The sequence below is a fragment of the Myxocyprinus asiaticus genome, chromosome 13 (genome assembly GCF_019703515.2).
Source record: "Myxocyprinus asiaticus isolate MX2 ecotype Aquarium Trade chromosome 13, UBuf_Myxa_2, whole genome shotgun sequence".
NCBI lineage: Eukaryota > Metazoa > Chordata > Actinopteri > Cypriniformes > Catostomidae > Myxocyprinus > Myxocyprinus asiaticus.
Window position 1 is genome coordinate 24,203,852 of NC_059356.1, and position 19,069 is coordinate 24,222,920.

The window sequence follows — 19,069 nt, forward strand, 5'->3', positions numbered from 1 at the left end:
CCCCTGACACAGACCTGTGACAGGCTCTTTTCAGTTTCTTCAGACCGTATGACTGTGCCCAAATGTCTCCTTACTCCTCTCCTCCTCGAGAATCAGAGGTACATGCTCCAAGAGATTGGTGCCAAGTATGCTAACAAAAACAGTGAAACACATAAGAATAATCAAGGATTACAGGCAATAAATGTCATAATACTTGGACTTATTGTGGCAATACTGTGGCTGGGAAAACAAAAGTGTAATAAATCAACAATGTTTTTAAATACTTTGGGCATTCGGAATTAACGCTGGCATCTTTCCAATTGTAATTGCGCATATTAAAAATGATATGATTGCTCGTGGACGGAAAACAATCATAGCCGATACACACTTGCTGTACACCGGCGCAAAGCTCCAGCTCTTTTCTTCCGCGCCAGTGGACACATACCGTTACATGCTCAATACGTGGTGCAAGAAAGCAGTTCGACAGACTAAAGTGTTTAAATGAAGAAAACATGACAAAAATGTATTGAGGTGTAGTAGGAATGATTGTCTCGAACGTCTAATTATTGAAAATGAATGCAAACCTGAGGTGTAACGGCCGCAACGCGATCACCAATACGGGTGTGCAATAATTGTCTATAATTCGACGGTCCCTCGTCAATTATTCAGTACTAAACTGAAGTAGGAAAACAACATGTTGGCTTTCTCAAGCCTGTATAATTAAATTAAAATTTTGTGGGGAGAGCAAATATGGTTAGGACGCGAACACGTCAACGACAATTACTACCTACAAACACATAACAATTGGACAAATACCAATAATAACAACACTTAAATTTAAACGTACCTCTGAATTTATGTGAATCTTCAGTGACTTCCAGGTTCTTAAGGAGAAGATCCTCCGTCGACAGTCAGAGAACCATCATCATGTTGCGAGTGTCGATCCACACACATCCCAAACTTACAGACTTTCCGCGCACAGCACGCTCCGTGAATCAATCCCATTGAACGAATCTGAATAAAGCCCTATACTGTGAAATTACCTGTTGCACTTGCAGCTTTTCAGTTTTTCTTGTTTAAAAAGTTTTTATCAATTGTGCATAAGTGTTTGTGCTCTTCCTTTGAATAAATTAAACGTCAAAACGATCCAAAGTTTAATGATTTTATTTAAAGAAACAGCTCGTTTATTTTTTATGGGATAAAATGTATAGGATCAAAATCCCATCAAAAGTATTGCGGTCACGAATCCAAAAATAATAAGCGTGAATAAAAAAAAATAAGTGCAGATCAAAAAAAATAATAGGCGCAAAAATAAATAATTAGCGCAGATCAAAAAATTACAAAGCATGAATAAAAAAATATATAAACATTTAAATTATGCTACAAAAAAAAAAAAAAATAACAGAAATGAATGCAAAATCATCAGAATTGCAAACAAAATCATGTTTTCCTTGGTTATATTACTGTTTAATTTTTGTGCTCTGACAATTTTGTTCATATTTTCATTTTTTTTTTTTTATACGCTTACACTGTATTTTTCTGAGTTTTAGTTTAGGCATTATTTAAGACTTCCTTGTTCATAGGTTATTGGCTGCATATCTATTAAAAAAAAAAAAAAAAAAAAAAAGGCTGGGTTGGTGTGGATGTTTGATGCATGTTTTTATTAGCTGTACCAATGTAGTCGCAAGTTCAGAACCCAACTTGATCCGCTTTTCCATGTTGATAAATGTGCCGTTATGTACTGATCCTATGTTGGCAAGGTGCAAATATTAACTGATGCTCAAGAAGGCAACACACTACTATATGCATACTATGCTTTTTTGCCATTAACAATTTTATTGATTCCAAAATTAAAATTAACACATACAACACTTAAACTCGGAATCAACTTTTAACCATATATGCCCAATCACCCAACATACATCCCAGTGGTAAGACATTAAATAGCAACAGACACACATATAAACATGCAGTTCAAAGAAAATACTCTATGACATAAAATGACAAAGAAATTAACCAACCAAAAAAAAAAAAAAAAAAAAAAAAGAAAAAAGAACAAAGATTCCACATATTAATTACAGAAATTACCCAATTGTCCCTCTCCACTACTCCTCCCCCTCAACCCCCCAGGAAGGCCAAATAAGTGCCCCACTTCCTGCCATAATCACCCAACCTGCCCAGCAGTCTATATGATAGCTCTTCAAAAGCCACCACTCTGCCCAACTCGGTGCACCGCTCATGAAATGAGGGTCACCTGCCTGCCGATCATCACGCAGGTAAGGACCCAGTTTTTTATGTGTTTATTTATAATATTAATACCCGCCCCATTACCCAAAATACAAAGTCTAGGGCAGAATAAAATCTAAGTGTCCAAGACCTCGCAGACCAAAACTCCTGAATCTCAACACAGGACCAAAAAACATGGGCCACGTCCCCATCCTCCAACCGGCATCGCCAGCAAGTAGGTGTGTCTTTAAGGCCAGCCAGTACATTCTAGAGGGGGTCCAATAAATACGATGCAGAATCTTAAACTGAATGAGGCGCACCCTTGCTTCCCTAGACATAGACTTGACATTTTTTTAAATCCTACCCCATTCTTCATCCTCCAGTACTAAATTCAGGTCTCCCTCCCATAACTTCTTAAGAGATGTTAAAACCCCATCCCCTAGACTCTGAATTAGACAGGAATAGTACGCTGAAGCTTCATGACCTTTTCTAAAAGCAGCAAGCACCATCTCAAGAGTGTCTGCCGCTTTAGGGGGCTGCGTACTACACCCAAAAGTGGTACAGAGTAGATGGCGCAGCTGTAAATACCTAAAAAATTTAGATCTGTGAATTCCAAACTGCTGTATAATATTTTCAAAGGATCTCAATGCTCATTTTCATACAGAGAATGGGGTGGGTTTTTTAAATCACTCTTAACTTGTTTATCTGGCTTTTGTCCAGTTTCTTATACTGGAAAAGTTCAATAAACAGATTAAACTAAAAAAATATATATATATACAGTGATGTGAAAAAGTGTTTGCCCCTTCCTGATTTCTTATTTTTTTTGCATGTTTGTCACACTTAAATGTTTCAGATCATCAAACAAGTTTAAATATTAGTCAAAGATAACACAAGTAAACACAAATGCAGTTTTTAAATGAAGGTTGTTATTATTAAGGGAAAACAAAATCCAAACCTACATGGCCCTGTGTGAAAAACTGATTGCCCCCTAAACCTAATAACTGGTTGGGCCACCCTTAACAGCAACAACTGCAATCAAGCATTTGCGATAACTTGCAATGAGTCTTTTACAGCGCTGTGGAGGAATTTTGGCCCACTCATCTTTGCAGAATTGTTGTAATTCAGACACATTGGAGGGTTTTCGAGCATGAACTGCCTTTTTAAGGTCATGCCACAGCATCTCAATAGGATTCAGGTCAGGACTTTGACAAGGCCACTCCAAAGTCTTCATTTTGTTTTTCTTCAGCCATTCAGAGGTGGACTTGCTGGTGTGTTTTGGATCATTGTCCTGCTGCAGAACCCAAGTTCGCTTCAGCTTGAGGTCACGAACAGATGGCCGGACATTCTCCTTCAGGATTTTTTGGTAGACAGCAGAATTCATGGTTCCATTTATCACAGCAAGTCTTCCAGGTCCTGAAGCAGCAAAACAGCCCCAGACCATCACACTACCACCACCATATTTTACTGTTGGTATGATGTTCTTTTTCTGAACTGCGGTGTTACTTTTACGCCAGATGTAAGGGACACACACCTTCCAAAAAGTTCAACTTTTGTCTCGTCAGTCCACAGAGTATTTTCCCAAAAGTCTTGGGGATCATCAAGATGTTTTCTGGCAAAAATGAGACGAGCCTTAATGTTCTTTTTGCTCAGCAGTGGTTTTAGTCTTGGAACTCTGCCATGCAGGCCATTTTTGCCCCGGTCCCTTGCGTTTGAATGATGCTGCATCCAGACCCCTAGGTGTCAGTGTAAGTCCAAGTGAACAAAGTCCAATAAGACATGTACAAAAACTCACTGCTTGCTTCTCATTTCTTAAAACGTGCTTCCTCTTTTCCTGACGCATGCATAAATTCTTCTCACCCTTCTTATTTGGCACAACTGTTATAATTCATGTTTCACCTTTGCCGTTTAAATAAACAACTATTGTCACATGCTTCAACAGTGCACTATCAGAAAAAAAGGGTATTTGTGATTGCATAAGGTACAGCTTATGTGGTTGTACCCACACTGGGTCAAAGTTACACCTTAAGGTACTAATATGTACCCTTTAGGGATAGATAAGGGTCATCATAGGGCCATCATAGGGTCCATGTATGTACCATTTCCCCCAAAAGAGGTACAAAATACTGTGATCTAATGATTTGCCTGGTGGAGGATGTGGTGGTTCAAGGCTGCCAAAGCCAAACCCTTCAAGTGCATGAAATTCACATCATTGTCCCATATGTGATCTCAACAATTCAATAAGCACGCAATTGAAAATCACCCAATACCAACATAAACTTAAATAATAAATGATAAAAAATAAAATGTTATACAGCAAAATAGTTCATGTTCTCTGGTCACATACAACAGGTGAAAAAAAAATTCATATCTGACCTCTGGATTTTAGTGTTCATATTTAGAGCATCAGGATGATGATGATTTTTTTTATTTTTTTTTTTTTACATATAAAACAAATTCATTAAATTACAAATGGGTTTAGAAACAATGCAGGGCTCCAGACTAAAAAAATGACTTGGGAGTAATTGGCTCCTTAACTGAAATATTAAGGAGCCAAATGTCTGTTTTTAGTCGCCTAATCATATGATTGCTCAATTTGGATAGAAAGCAGAAGAAAAGTACGACAGCTGATAACCCATTCATCGAAGGTTTAATATACAGTATATATAGTTGAGAAGATACGTAAGTTTGCATTCCCCTTTTGTCTCATAAATGTTCACATCCCTCTTATAATTGATACAAATATAAGAGATAAAACATGTTTTTATTTAGTACTGCCCTTCAGAAACTACATTACAGATATTTACATAAAGCATAGTGTGCATATGGAGGGTCACGTGACGCTCCATATGCTGACACCTAGGGGTCTGGATGCAGCATCATTCAAACGCAAGGGACCCTTTTCACACTTCTGTGTTTTGGAACATGGAAGTAAAGGGTTGCAGGGCAAACCTCGATAGCAGTGAATGGGAGTAGTTGGGAGACCACGGCATGTGCATATATATATATATATATATATATATATAGTTTCATCTGTTTATTGAACTTTTCCAGTATAAGAAACAGGACAAAAGCCAGATAAACAAGTTAAGAGTGATTTAAAAAACCCACCCCATTCTCTGGAGAAAAAAAAAAAAAAAAAAAAAAAAAAAAGATATAAAAGACAGAAGTATAAATAAAGGATGTTGGAGCAATGACATTATCATCACTGATGTGATATTATGCACATGTTGCATTTAACATGGCAAATAACATTTTTACTTATCCATTTGCTCCAACATAAAACAAAAATGCCACTATTTCCACAACTTTTTAAATAAAGAAAAAATATAGAGAGTGATGGATTACAACATATATAGATGTCACATTTTCTGTCACTCTCTCAGCAGCTGTATTAGAGGCCTCATCGCAGCTGTGGTACCTTTTTTTTTTTTTTTTTTACTAATAATAGAGTAATATAATACAAAGTACAATGTTAAAAATTTGCACTAAATAAAAAAAAAAATTGCAAATATAAAAAAGTGTGCTAGATTTCCTCTGCTAAATAAGGTCTGTGAAAAGGGTCCACAGTTTTAAGTTAAAGATGCGATTGTAATTTTTTAAAAACTTTTCACAGAGTGAAAGTGTCCAATAACAGGGCAGTTACTGAGATTAAGCAAGTAATATTCGGCTGGTCATGTGACCCTATCATGGCAGCCCCCATGAGTGGACAATCTTGTTACAAGTTTACTGATATGACTGGAGTCTTCATCTCATGTGTGTCATGATGATTATATACATGTTTCAAAATGGCAATTAATTTCTTTAGGTGTCAAACTTTTTTTAATGAGGAAAAAATTACTGAGTGTACCATTAAAGTCTAAAATAAAAACTTGTTTTCAAATTACAGAATAATTGTAATGAATAATTGTGATTATGATTGTGATCATTTTAACCATTATTGAATGCAGATAAAGAAAAAAGATGAGACTACATGTTGTTAGACAAAGTAATATCAACAGTAGTATAAAAGCAAGAGAGAGAGAGAGGGGTACATTTTACCTTTGATCTTGGGCCAGATTTTATTCCTCCAAGTGTCGACACAAACAGCGAGGGCCAGACCTGACGCCAGCAGAAAGAGAAATCTCAAAGAGCTCAGAGCAAAGAACCTGTTAGGGGAAGCATGCCTGTTAGTAACATGTAAATGAGAGGAACACAGTGGTTTTCATAATAAGGGAAACATATATCCAGTTCATGCAGATGGTCCACATTGTAAGCTTTGTAGTGGACATCCTGTTCCTGTTGTGTGACAACATCTGCCATGCAGACAAATGAAGATCTACTGAATTTGTGAGGAGAGAAACTAGGTTCAGTCCATCTCAAATGGTCCAATAATTGTAAAGTTGGTTGTTTGACCATTTTTAATTTTCTTAATTTTTTTTTTTTTTTTTTTAGTGATTACCTCTATGTATTGGTATTGCAAAACCACCAGTTTTTTTTATTTTACTTGGTTTAACCACAATGGCCATCTTTGTGTCATGGCACATGACAAATTTTGGTTATACAGCTGTTTACGGAAACCTCAATGTCTCGGCTCAGGATGGTCCTAGCTTCTTGGAACAAAAACTGATCTCTAGAGCACATTAAAAATTGCATGTACATATATAAACATTTTTGTTCCTTAGACTTAGAACTTAAATACTAATGTAATGCTCAAGATTGAAGTTCCACTTTTAGGGTCAATTTATAATATTCGTTTCATTAAATATTACTTTGACTGTTCAGCTGGTTCCCACGTCCTCCTTGCCCATTTGAACCATGTTAAAGAAGGGTTCAAGTCTCAGTCTTATTATTTTAGGGGGTACTTAGGTAAGTAGTGTGCATGCAGAACATTTGATGTTTGAGACTTCTCTCTCTCTCTCTCTCTCTCTCTTTTTTTTTTTTTTTTTTTTGTTTTTTTGTTTTATGGGGGCAAGAAAGTGCAATTTTAAAAATTCCTCTCACTTTCAGGTTTAATATCTCTGATGGGGGACCAGATATGAACCTGAAATTTTCACAGAAATAAGTTCAGTAGCATTCTGCTGTAAAAAATTGAGTTTGAGATTCTACTGGTTACAAAGCTAGGGCTCGTAGGAATCTGGGTAAAAGTCTACTTTATTCATGCATGTTGAGAAATGAACAGAAATGAACAAATAATAAAAATGAACAGTATTTTACAGTAATTATGTTTATGATTGACATACAATAGATTATGCTTGTCAATGAGGTCTAAAATGTTACTACTTTTGATATTGGCAACAGTGAATCATGATTTGTAACAGGTTCTTCAAAAAGTTAATAAACAAAAGAGTTTAGTTTTAAGTGACCTGAATGAAATGTATGTGGAGTTTAAAAATCAGCATCCAGAGTTAAAGATAGGGAGATTAAAATTTTGTGAACTGAGGCCAAAATGGTGTGTGCTGGCAGGAGCATCTGGAACTCACACTGCTGTGTCTGCACACAACATCAGAACATCAAGCTGATGGTTGAGTCAGCAAAGCTAAATGTGGACTACATGGACTTGTTGGAACTTCTAGTCTGTGATATAAACCGTTATGACTGCATGCTCAACAAGTGTGACCAGTGTCCAGGTATAGAGGCTTTACTGCAGATGCTTGCAGAGTCAGACAAAGATGACACGCTTCCTGATAACATCACCTTTAAGCAGTGGGTTATGACTGACAGAGCAGATATGATCAATGTCGTTCTCCCTAGAGATTAATTCTCCGTTTCTCTGGCTGAGAAACTCAATGCGTTAAAGATACACCATTGGTTAAGGACATCAGCGTAGAAAACTATGATGTTTTGTAAAATTCTTCCACCCACCTGGACCAAGAACATCATTCAAAATGTCTACTGAGGACAAAGTGTGGGTTCCCATGAACAATGTTCTCAGAAAACTGACACCCGCCAAATTGACTACTGTCACCGGACGCTCCCATAACATTTCAGACACTGAGTGAGGAAATCTCACAGCTTCTAATAAAACATGTAAAATACATTTTTGTTATGCTTATATTACATCTTTTCATTTCTCAAAAGCATGAATAAAGTAGGCTTATCCCCAGATTTCTACTAGCCCTAGCTCTGTAACCAGTGGAATCTCAAACTAAAATTTTTTACAGGAGAATGCTACTACAGAGGACTTTATCTGTGAAAATTTCAAGTTCCTATCTGGTCCCACACCAGAGATAATCAACCTGAAAGTGAGGGGAATTTCCAGAAATTGCACTCTCACCCTCATAAAAAAAAATAAAAATAAATAAAAGAGAGAAGACTCAAACCTGAAATGTTCTGCATGTACACTATACTTACCTAAGTACCACCTAAAAAAATTAAGAATGAGACTCGAACACTTCCCATTATAAATTGACCCTAAAAGTGAAACTTCAATCTTGAGCATTACATTAGTACTTAAGTTCTAAGTCTAAGGAACAAGAATGTGCAAAATGTTTATATATGTACATGTACCTTGTAATGTGCAGATTTTGTTCTAAGAAGCTAGGACCATCCTGAGCCGAGATATTGAGGTTATTGAGATGGACTGACCGACGTTATTGTTTCACAGGTGTTTCCGGCCATCATCTCTTACTGTGCAAGTGTGTAAATCTCAGAAGCGGCTTGTGCTGCATGAGCTGTTGTGCAGTAATGACGTGATTTCCCACAGTTTTACAGCATGGCTAATTACTGGCCTGTGCCACATTACTTGACCAAAAGTGGATGACCACTGAGATTAGAACGAACTTTTATAACATTTAGTTGTTTTCTTGTTTTTATCATAAGGGTTTGCATCACTACCCAAATGCATATCATATCTTTTTGAACAGCTGCCTTCTGGCCGATGCTTCAGAGCACTGAGCACCAGAACCGTCAGGCACAGGAACAGTTTTTTTCCCCTCAGGCTATCCATCTCATGAACAGTTAAAACTGAACCATTGAGCAATAATTATGTGCAATACAAAGCTTAATCTATTTATATTTATCCAACATACCATACCTCTTCTGCCATACATTCACTTGTATCTGTATATAACAGATTTGTATTTTTATATTGTACATACAGTACTGTGCAAAGGTTTTAGGCACTTGTGAAACATTTTGCATAGTGAGAATGTCTTCAAAAATAATGCCATAAATAGTTTTTATTTATCAATGAACGTCATACAAAGTCCAGTAAACATAAAAAAGCTAAATCAATATTTGGTGTGACCATCATTGCCTTTAAAACAGCACCAATTCTCCTAGGTACACCTGGACACAGTTTTTCTTGGTTGTTGGCAGATAGGATGTTCCAAGGTTCTTGGAGAATTCACCACAGTTCTTCAATCTATTTAGGCTGTCTCAATTGCTTCTGTCTCTTCATGTAATCCCAGACTGACTCGATGTTCAGTGAGGGGCTCTGTGGGGGCTAATGCCATCTCTTGGAGAGCGCCCTGTTCTTCTATTCTAATCTTTTCTATTTGCAAAAGGAATGTTTGGGAGTCTAAAATGTATATTTCCTATTGATACACTAAAGCTGAAGATATAAATAACCATCTTAAGACAAATATATATATATATTTCTTTATTTTTTGTCTTATTGTGTATTTCTATATATACACTTATATTTCTATTCACTTTTTATTTTATTCAATTTTTTTATTATTATCTCTGTCTTGTTTTTGTATTGTTTGTGCACTGGAAGCTTCTGTCACCAAGACAAATTCCTTGCATGTGTAAGCATATTTGGCAATAAAGCTCGTTCTGATTCTGATTCATATGTGGGTCCTATACGACCTATAGTCTGTTTTCTATGGTATTTAATGCACTTAACACTGGTATTACACAGTCTGGTAATACATTGATTGTTTGCAAGTTGTTATTCAGCTGATGCTTTTATCCAAAGTATCCACAGTTTTCTGCCCACTGTCTTATCCATGTGACCTATCCTAGCATAGACTCCACCATCTATCCTCTCCAAATAATAATCATTCATTGGATTCAGTATCCACTTCCCAAAATATATGGCTGTCTTTAAAGGGAAAGAAACACCATGAGCTGTGCTTCTTTGCTGCTCACTGAGGCAAATGAAAGGAGATAATAAGATCCGGGGAATCTTTCTCTGATGGAGAGGGTGACCGCACTAAGTGAATGAAGACTGCATGCCTGAACAGGAAAGAAAGAGAGATCCATTCAACCTACAACAATTATGTCCTCCCTGATGTATTCTTAATGTCTCTCTACATCTTCATGCATGTAACACATGTCCAAGTTATGAATATTCCCATTAGTCTACCAAAACCATGTGGGCTCAAGGGTTAGGCAGGCCTGAGTGAAGTCAAGTATGAACAAAAACAAACAAGTGTGGCTGCAATCCAAGCAGGACTCAGACCTGGCCCAACTAGCCGGTTTGGGGACAAAGTGCATCAGCTGGCACACTAATTCAAGCCACACTGTAAAGTAAACATGATTAGAAAGGATGAATGTAAAGTCTAACTGAATATCAGATACATATTCATATCATTACGAATATAGTTCTATTAATAGTTTTAAGAAATGCAATGCAGACAGATCCATGTTTAACACGCATTGGTAAAGCAGTCAAACAGGTGGCATGATGCAAGACTAAATTGAATTTTTTTTATGAATCACAACTCAGTAAACCACAAAAATGCAAGAGGCTTGCACACACAGCATTGTATTTACAGTAGCACCAACACAGCCAGAGCTCACTGTCTAAATATAGGCACCCAACCCGGTGGGCCATCTGTTTCTTATCTTAAATTAAAGGGGCAAAAGTCTGCTACAGGCAAACGCGTATGCATACACCCAGTTAAAACAAGTAGGACTAATACAAGATACTGAAAATGTCTATGAATAAAGTAAAAGCTACAGCTGAAAGCAGCTAATTGTAAATCCACGGAGATAAAGCTCACCCACTCACCAGAAAATGACGTTGACGGCCGTGTAGAGCAGGACACTATGGAAGGGTCTCTCCCACACCAGCACAGACTGCAGATGGGTGAGCAGGCGCTCGTGCGGTCCTAACTGCTCCATCAACATTGCTTTCACCGCGCGGAGCTGCTCATGCTTCTCGCTGCTGGAGCAAGAGCCGCTCCTCAGGCCGACGCTCGAGCGCAGCTTCCTCGAGCAACCACTCTTTTGAGCCATACTTGTGGTCAAAATGAGACAGCAAAAATACCAGCAAAACGTACAGAAAAAGAAGAAGAATTTTTAAACCGAAGCTTAGATATATGGATGTATGTCGATCTCTGGATAGCTTAGGCTGAAGCCGTTCAGGACAGCACGATGTCAGGCAGACCTCGTGCGTTCAAGAGGCTGCCGCGGTTTATATGGAGCAAAAGTGAACAAAAGCCCATAATTGAGACTAAGTGGCTATATTAATATATTTAACTATCGGCTCTATTTCTCACTAATGTTGTCGCCGTGCTACTGGCATGTCCAGTCGAATGTTTTTGTCCTAAAAGAGAGAGAGAGAGAGCGAGAGAGAGAGCGCGCAAACCTTTTGCTTCATTCTGAGCAGAAACTATATATTTTTCGTTCCGGTTCCGGCATTCCGCTGCTACATTTCCAAATGGTAATCGGTTAGAATGAAATTAAAGTTAGGTTAATAACGTTTAATAACATACTATGTGCTAAGGTTGTATGAGATATACCAGTTGCAGTAAAAATAAAAATAAAAAAGGACCTGGTCTGGAAAACGAGCTCAAAATAAGGGAAATAAGTGAAAGTAAGCCATTTTTTTTGTGTGTGTTTTTTTTCATGTGGTGGAATTATAAGGTTAGCAATCATAACAAGCAAGGTTTACAATAGTCTATATAAAATAACATTTTCAATAAATGTACTCTTCATATTAAATGTATACCCAAAAATATTTAAAGTGTTTCAAAAATACATCTGGCCATCTAAAATCAATTAATAACCAAATTCTCTCTCTCCTGCATGCATGAACTCAACTGCAGAAGTTTCCTTCAGAATCAAAGCATGCTTATCATGTTCAAGAGAGAAGCCTCATTTTTTGGGTTACTGGAAGTGGGTGTAATTCAGAAAATTTACTGTGATAAACAATTTAGACTTTGGTTTCATGGAATTAACCAGTTATTAACCAGTTAACCACATTTAAAAATAAAATGTTCACTTCCGGAACAATTGAAAGGGAATTTGTTTCCATTTTCGGTTACATTCTAAAACAATTTTTGTTTGTTTTCGTCTCTTGGAATGTTTTCTTTCCCTGGTTCTAAAGGCATTAAAATAACATTATTTTCATATGTAAAAGTGTAAATAAATTCAATGTAAAGATTAATTTATTTTCTTGTATTTCTTGGCAGCCACAGATGAATTTAACGACCAGACTGTAATTTAAACCTGACCTGAATTTCATTAATACTCTGCTGGCAAGAAATTTCTGCTATTTGCGCAGGTTTTACGCAGCTTTGATGCTGTTAATATTTAACTCAAACCATGCGTCATATAGTACGTCAATAATGCTTTGTACATCTGTTCGTTCTTTGCTTTGTAGATCTGTTTTTTTCTCTTTTATATACGTTATATTTTTATTAACAAATATTTATGGAATAACTTTTGTTTGCCTTGCTTTCACGATTTGTTTAGAAGCGGAGTGCAGTGAAGCTCAAGATGTGCGCATGCGCATTGTGTGTCCGTTAGGCCGTTTGTGTTGTTGGAGCGGGAACAGCACACACGCAGGATTGACAGAAAGCAGCGCCTCTCTAACCTTTTCTGATTATACAGTTGAAGGACAGCATGCCTCGAGAAATCATCACCCTGCAGCTCGGACAGTGCGGGAATCAAAGTGAGCTAACGACACATTCGCAATATTATGATGTGTTTGCTAATAACACTAGCTTTTCTATGTAACAAACTAGCTAGTTAGCTACCAACCTGTTTAGCTTTATAATGCATCAGTTAACACATGAGGTTAATTTGTTTTTGTGCTGATTCTGGATGATTATTGGAGCTTTCACTTAGCCAAATAGCCAAGAACTCTTTCATTAATTTACTGTCATTGAGTACATCTCATCTAGCTTTATTAGTGTGTTAGTCATTAATGATAAAGAAGTCACGCCGTCAGGTAAAGATGACTGGGAACAGTCCGTGTCAAATTAAAGTGTAAACCATCTTGTCAGCCAGTGTATTTAACGATGCACTTTGTACGTTTTTAACGTTGCTATGTTGTAGTTTGACGACTCTGACCAGGAATTTGCTTATTCTTTAATTAAAGGTGGAGTTTATGCATTTTAAGAGGAGACAGACTGAGTTAATGTTAGTTATTGTAAGCAAACTGTAATGTTTGTTGTAACAAGAAAAATGTCATTGACTGTAAACAATAGCCAGTACAACCATAATGTTGTGATCATCTTAATGATTATGTAACTTCAACAAGCAATATGAGCAATATATAATGACAGATGACCATAGACTAAAGACTAGGGCTTCAGCTAACGATTATTTTGATAATCGATTAATCTACCGATTATTAGAATAATTATTTGGCGATTATTGCAACCATTAATCATTAACTCTTAACCGATTATTCAGCTTATGCCCGACTTAAAAGGTTGTATTAAACGTGCTTACTAACAATAAAGAGGACAAAATCATCATTTAAAAATACCTCTAAATGACATTCACTGAATTAAAGGGAAAACATTTTTATTAAGTTTAATTCAGTAAAAAATTCACTGCAAAAAATCATATTGTTAAAGTATTTTTGTCTTTTTTTCCTTTTAAAGTCATCTAAAAATCCTTAAAACAAGATACATTTTCTTGAGAAGCAACATATAAGATATTTAGATTTGCTTTAAGAGAATGTATCTTAAATATGTGTATTTTGTATATAAGTGTATTTTTTCACTTGGTTGCGAGTGCAGTAAAGACAAAATACACTTATATTCAAGATCTGTTCTCTAAAAGCAAGTCTAAATATCTTATATGCTGCTTCTCAGGTGAAAGCATCATTTTTTAAAGGATTTTTAGATATTTTAAAATATTTGTATTTTTAATATTATATTAAACATTCTCAGATAACCATTTTTTCTTCTGCAGTATAGCTGCTAAATAAAATGTATGTTGTTTTAAAGGAGTTTTAGATATTTATATTGGAAAACAAGCAAAACAAAAACAAATCAAAAACATATTGTTGCAGTGTATAATGGGGTGAAGACTACCTCTCTCACCTTTCTGTTCACTTCAATCCATCTTTAACTCACAAAAAAACAAACTCTCTCTTATTAATAAAGCTGTGTATTGCCAATTTTCTTCACAATAAGAAATGCACAGTGACACATAAATTATGATTCAATAAGTCACAAGCCATCATGTTATAATCTAGCTGTATCAAGTGTGCGTGAGAGGGACGAGCATTCCCGTGACAGAGTGTTCATCAGCTGGGTGCAGTTTCAATCTCTCCCCATTAGATCGGGACATTCACGCAACTCATAGAAGAGGCACTGACCACACAGAGAAATGCCAGTTTCTGAGTTTGTAGTTATTTACATGATCTGCTTCTGTATTATTTGAACTTTAATAAAGCTATATTAAATATAACTGCATTAAAGATGTAACGCCAGGGTGTTTCCTTTAAAGAGCTCCGGCACCGCTTACTCCACAACGAGCATGCTTCTGTATATACTTATTTGGTATTTTTGCATTATAATTCCCTCATGCTTTGTGATCTACATCACCAGAAGCTGTTTGGAAAGCTTGCAGTGCATCTGGACTGTGAGCTGCGTAATTCTTCCTCTCCTCAGTCAGGCGTGAACTGCAGTGCTGCTCTCATGCGTCATCATTAGAGTTTAATGTGATCTCATGTTATGTTAAATGAGATCAAATGACTACAACGAAAATGTTTGTCAACAATTTTTTATTGTCGACGTTGGCAATAACATTGACCAATTGTTCCAGCCCTACTAAAGACTACCTTTCTCTCTGTTCTGCATTGATGGATTTAGTTAAATTGTGTGTGTCTCCATTCTTTTTATGTGTAGTTGGTTTTGAGTTTTGGAAGCAGCTCTGCGCTGAGCATGGCATCAGCCCAGAGGGAATTGTAGAGGAGTTTGCCACTGAGGGTACTGACCGGAAAGATGTCTTCTTCTATCAGGTACACAAATACAAAGTACACTGTGTCAATCACCAACCACAACATATCAAGACTACTTTTTAGTCTACATTTTATTCTTGCAAACAAACCATGTAGCTTTTAAAGGGATAGTTCAACCAAATATGAAAATTCTCTCATCATTTACTCACCCTCATGCCATACCAGATGTGTATGACTTTCTTTCTTCAGCAGAACACAAATGAAGATTTTTAAAAGAATATCTCAGATCTGTAGGTCCATAAAATGCATGTGAGTGGTGGGTCAGAACTTTGAATCTCCAAAAAGCACATAAAGGCAGCATAAAAGTAATCCACATGACTCCAGTGATTAATTCCATAACTTCAGAAGTGATTTGATAGATGTGGGTAAGAAAGAGATCAATATTTAATAATTTTTTACTGTAACTCTCCACCTTTGCCCAGCCCCAACCAGTAGGTGGCAGTATGCATAAAGAATGCGAATGACTAAAAACAAAAGAAGAATGTGGAAGTGAAAGAGGAAATTTGTAGTAAAAAAGGACTTAAATGTTGGGTGCTTCTCAAACGGTAGGCTGCAGCCTAATTAGGCCGTGTCCTTCCAAGACCAGTCCTTCTGAGGCTGTAGGCTAGACTCCTCCTAAGCGTTCAGCACTAGAATGACACGGTCTAGTAAGTGCGAATGGCGAACCATAAACTTAGAACCATGTGGTATTTTACTTTGTTTAGAAAACCCATATACTTCAGAAAACGAGAAATGTCTTAATTATTTTAGCAAAATTTGTTATTCACAAAGCTAGAGTCACTCAGAAAAAGCCTTTATATAATACATTTTGTAACACTGATCTTAGAATTTATATTTAAATGCCTTCAATAATGAAAAAAACAGAACCCTAGACTTGTAAAAACTATAAAACAGCTTTTCAAATTTATGTAATTGCCCTTTTATTAATGTTTTTTTTTTTTTGTGCATTGTATCTTCTAATTTTTTGTATTATCTAAACTACTTGCATTTTTTTATTTTTCTATATATTGTCATTGCTTCAACTGCAAATAAAAACTTGAGAGAGATAGAAAAATGTAAGCTGCATCATAAAGGTTTCAGCCTTCATGGTCATGTGACTCATTTTCTGCCCTTTTTTAAAATAATTTGGGATATGTGCAAAGGATTGTGGGTGATTGAAGGCCACGAAGGATACACCCGATGCTTCCTCCAAAATATGGCAAACGAAGGCTGCGAAACGAGGCTGCCTTCCATGTGTCCTCACAATTGAGACGGCCTTCGACGATGCTTGATGATGTGTCAGCCGAGATATCCAGCCTAACGAGGCTGCAGCTTTCCGAATGAGAAGCACCCTTCGATCTGTTTCTCACCCACACCTATCATATCATTTCTGAAGACATGGATTAAACCACTGGCCCACTGTATGGATTACTTTTATACTGCCTTTGTGCTTTTTGTATCTTCAAAAGTTTTGGTCATCACTCACTTGCATAAAATGGCCCTACACAGCGGAGATATTCTTTTAAAAATCTTTGTGTTTTGCAGATGAAAGAAAGTCATACACATCTAGGATGGCATGAGGGGGAGTAAATTATGAGAGAATTTTTGGGTGAACTATTCCTTTAAGATTCCTCAGACGTGAGTGAAGTGTTCATATGATTTACCACCAGGGGGAGCCTAATTCCAGTGTTTGCAACTCAATTATTCCTATGAAGTCATAATATGGAGGCCTATTCAGGAGCTAATTTTAATGTGGATTGATTGAAATAAAGGCATGGCTTTTAGCTCCTTTTTTTGGGCCAGAAGGGCCATTCCAATTTTAGCTATTTGAGAGAAACTGCAGTGACATCCTAATGTTTTCAAAAGGGACTGGTTATATTCCTTTTGAAATGAGAGTTTGAGTGTTGCAGCTCTCTTCAGATGTGAATGGATGTTTAGGTCACTGTATTACAATAATTCCTCTGTATTACCAAAGTCCCTTTCAAGGCAAGTCAGTCGACTTGGCTGCCATCTTTTGAACACTCCCAGGCAGGCTGGGTAGCTTTTTTTCTATGTAAACAAGCGGCAAAAAATTACATGTACTTAAATTGGGAAAGATCGAAATCTCCAAAACAGTTAGTCAAGAATATGATCCAAGAACATATTTCAAATCAGCAGTAAAATCTGACAAGGACATAAATTGTGCTGCTTTAGCTCAAATCACACTAAAAAATGCTAATGCACTTGTGTATTCTCGAGTTGACTGACATGCGATGTCTGTATTTAAAAGGTGATTGGCTCCTTTACCTGTGAGGCGGGACTTTTCTACATCCGTTGGCCGTTCCAATTTCTCCCATTCATTTTAATGCCAGTGGTCCATCTTTGGCTAAATAGTCTCTGGTATTACTGCTAGTTGTGTGAATTTGTTATGTGGTATATACGGTGGCAATAGTCCTGTTTATTAACACTTGTGATATTTCATGACCTAGAAAGATAATTCTATTTAAAAGAATTCTCATGGATCCTTTCATTTCAAAGTCTCAAAATGTTGGACTTTGAATACACTAATAAGCATCTTGGCTAGACTGGTAATTTTCATGGTTCTTTTTCTTCTTACTGTCGCCCCTTGCAGGCAGATGATGAGCACTACATTCCTCGTGCTGTGCTGTTGGATCTGGAGCCTCGAGTCATCCATACCATCCTGAACTCCCCCTACGCCAACCTGTATAACCCAGAAAACATCTATCTGTCTGAGGATGGTGGAGGAGCTGGGAACAATTGGGCCAGTGGCTTCTCTCAGGTACACTGAGTGATATTAGTTCATTTCTGCCACATGATGGAGCACAGTTGTGTTTGTTAGAACACCTCTGGAGTTTGTGATCTTTGCACACCTTTCTGGTTCCCCTTCATGGGTAGTTGACAAATCACATGTCCATGAACCTGAACCTTTTGTTTCTCAACATCAAGGTTTTAGGTTAAAATGTATATGCATATGTAAAATGTATGTGTATACACTGATCAGCCACAACAATAAAACCACCTGCCTAATATTGTGTATGTCCCCCTCGTGCTGCCAAAACAGCACCATTCTGCATCTCAGAATAGCATTCTGAGATTATATTCTTCTCACCACAATTTTACAGTGCGGTTAGCTGAGTTACCGTTGACTTTGTCAGTTCAAACCAGTCTGGCCGTTCTCTGTTGACCTCTCTCATCAACAAGGCGTTTCCGTCCACAGAACGCTCACTGGCTGTTTTTTGTTTTTGCTGTTTTGGTGGCACGAGGGGGACCTACACAATATTAGGTAGGTGGTTTTAATGTTGTGGCTGATCGGTGTATGTCTGGTGCTGTAACTAGTTAATGCATTTTTCTAAACACTTTAGCTGTTTTTGCAGTTCATTTGAATAGTCCTACAGTGTGACAATTTTACAAGTACAATTATTTCATAATTATTTCAATTTATGTGAGGTCATAAAAACTGCATGCATAACAATTATACAAGAATTAGAAAAATGTTTGTTAAAATAGTTTGATGAAGTATAACTTGTCATACTGCAGTCACTGCCTGACAAGTCATGCCAACTATCCATGAAAAGTACAAAATATAGTAAATCAATATCTATTTTTACATAAAAGCCCAAAACACAACAGTAAAATACAATGTGGAAAATACAAAGTCAGTGTATCTTGATGTTTTTGAACACTTGATACACACCTTCTACCAACATCCATTAAGGGGATGGTTCACCCATAAATGTAAATTCTGCCATTTTA

General features: G+C 36.9%; 2 protein-coding genes across 4 annotated transcripts in view; one reads left to right on the forward strand and one right to left on the reverse strand.

Moving 5' to 3' along the window:
- The window catches only part of LOC127449772 (reticulophagy regulator 3-like), a 28,343-nt gene extending 15,582 nt beyond the window's left edge, over positions 1-12,761 (reverse strand). The window contains exons 1-2 of one of the 2 annotated variants that reach the window (XM_051713312.1): positions 11,144-12,761; positions 6,244-6,350 (exon numbers count right to left, since the gene is read on the reverse strand). In XM_051713312.1, the coding sequence (XP_051569272.1) occupies positions 6,244-6,350; positions 11,144-11,370 (334 nt within the window). In that variant the 5' untranslated portion in view covers positions 11,371-12,761. Of the gene's footprint in view, position 1; positions 994-6,243; positions 6,351-11,143 lie in introns of those variants that run through there. The other variant, XM_051713313.1, reaches the window with a different exon arrangement.
- LOC127449773 (tubulin gamma-1 chain-like) overlaps positions 11,029-19,069 on the forward strand; it is a 33,495-nt gene continuing 25,454 nt past the window's right edge. Inside the window, exons 1-4 of one of the 2 annotated variants that reach the window (XM_051713314.1) lie at positions 11,047-11,221; positions 12,832-13,030; positions 15,225-15,337; positions 17,928-18,095. In XM_051713314.1, coding sequence (XP_051569274.1) covers positions 12,982-13,030; positions 15,225-15,337; positions 17,928-18,095 — 330 coding nt within the window. In that variant the 5' untranslated portion in view covers positions 11,047-11,221; positions 12,832-12,981. Of the gene's footprint in view, positions 11,222-12,831; positions 13,031-15,224; positions 15,338-17,927; positions 18,096-19,069 lie in introns of both variants that reach the window. The other variant, XM_051713315.1, reaches the window with a different exon arrangement.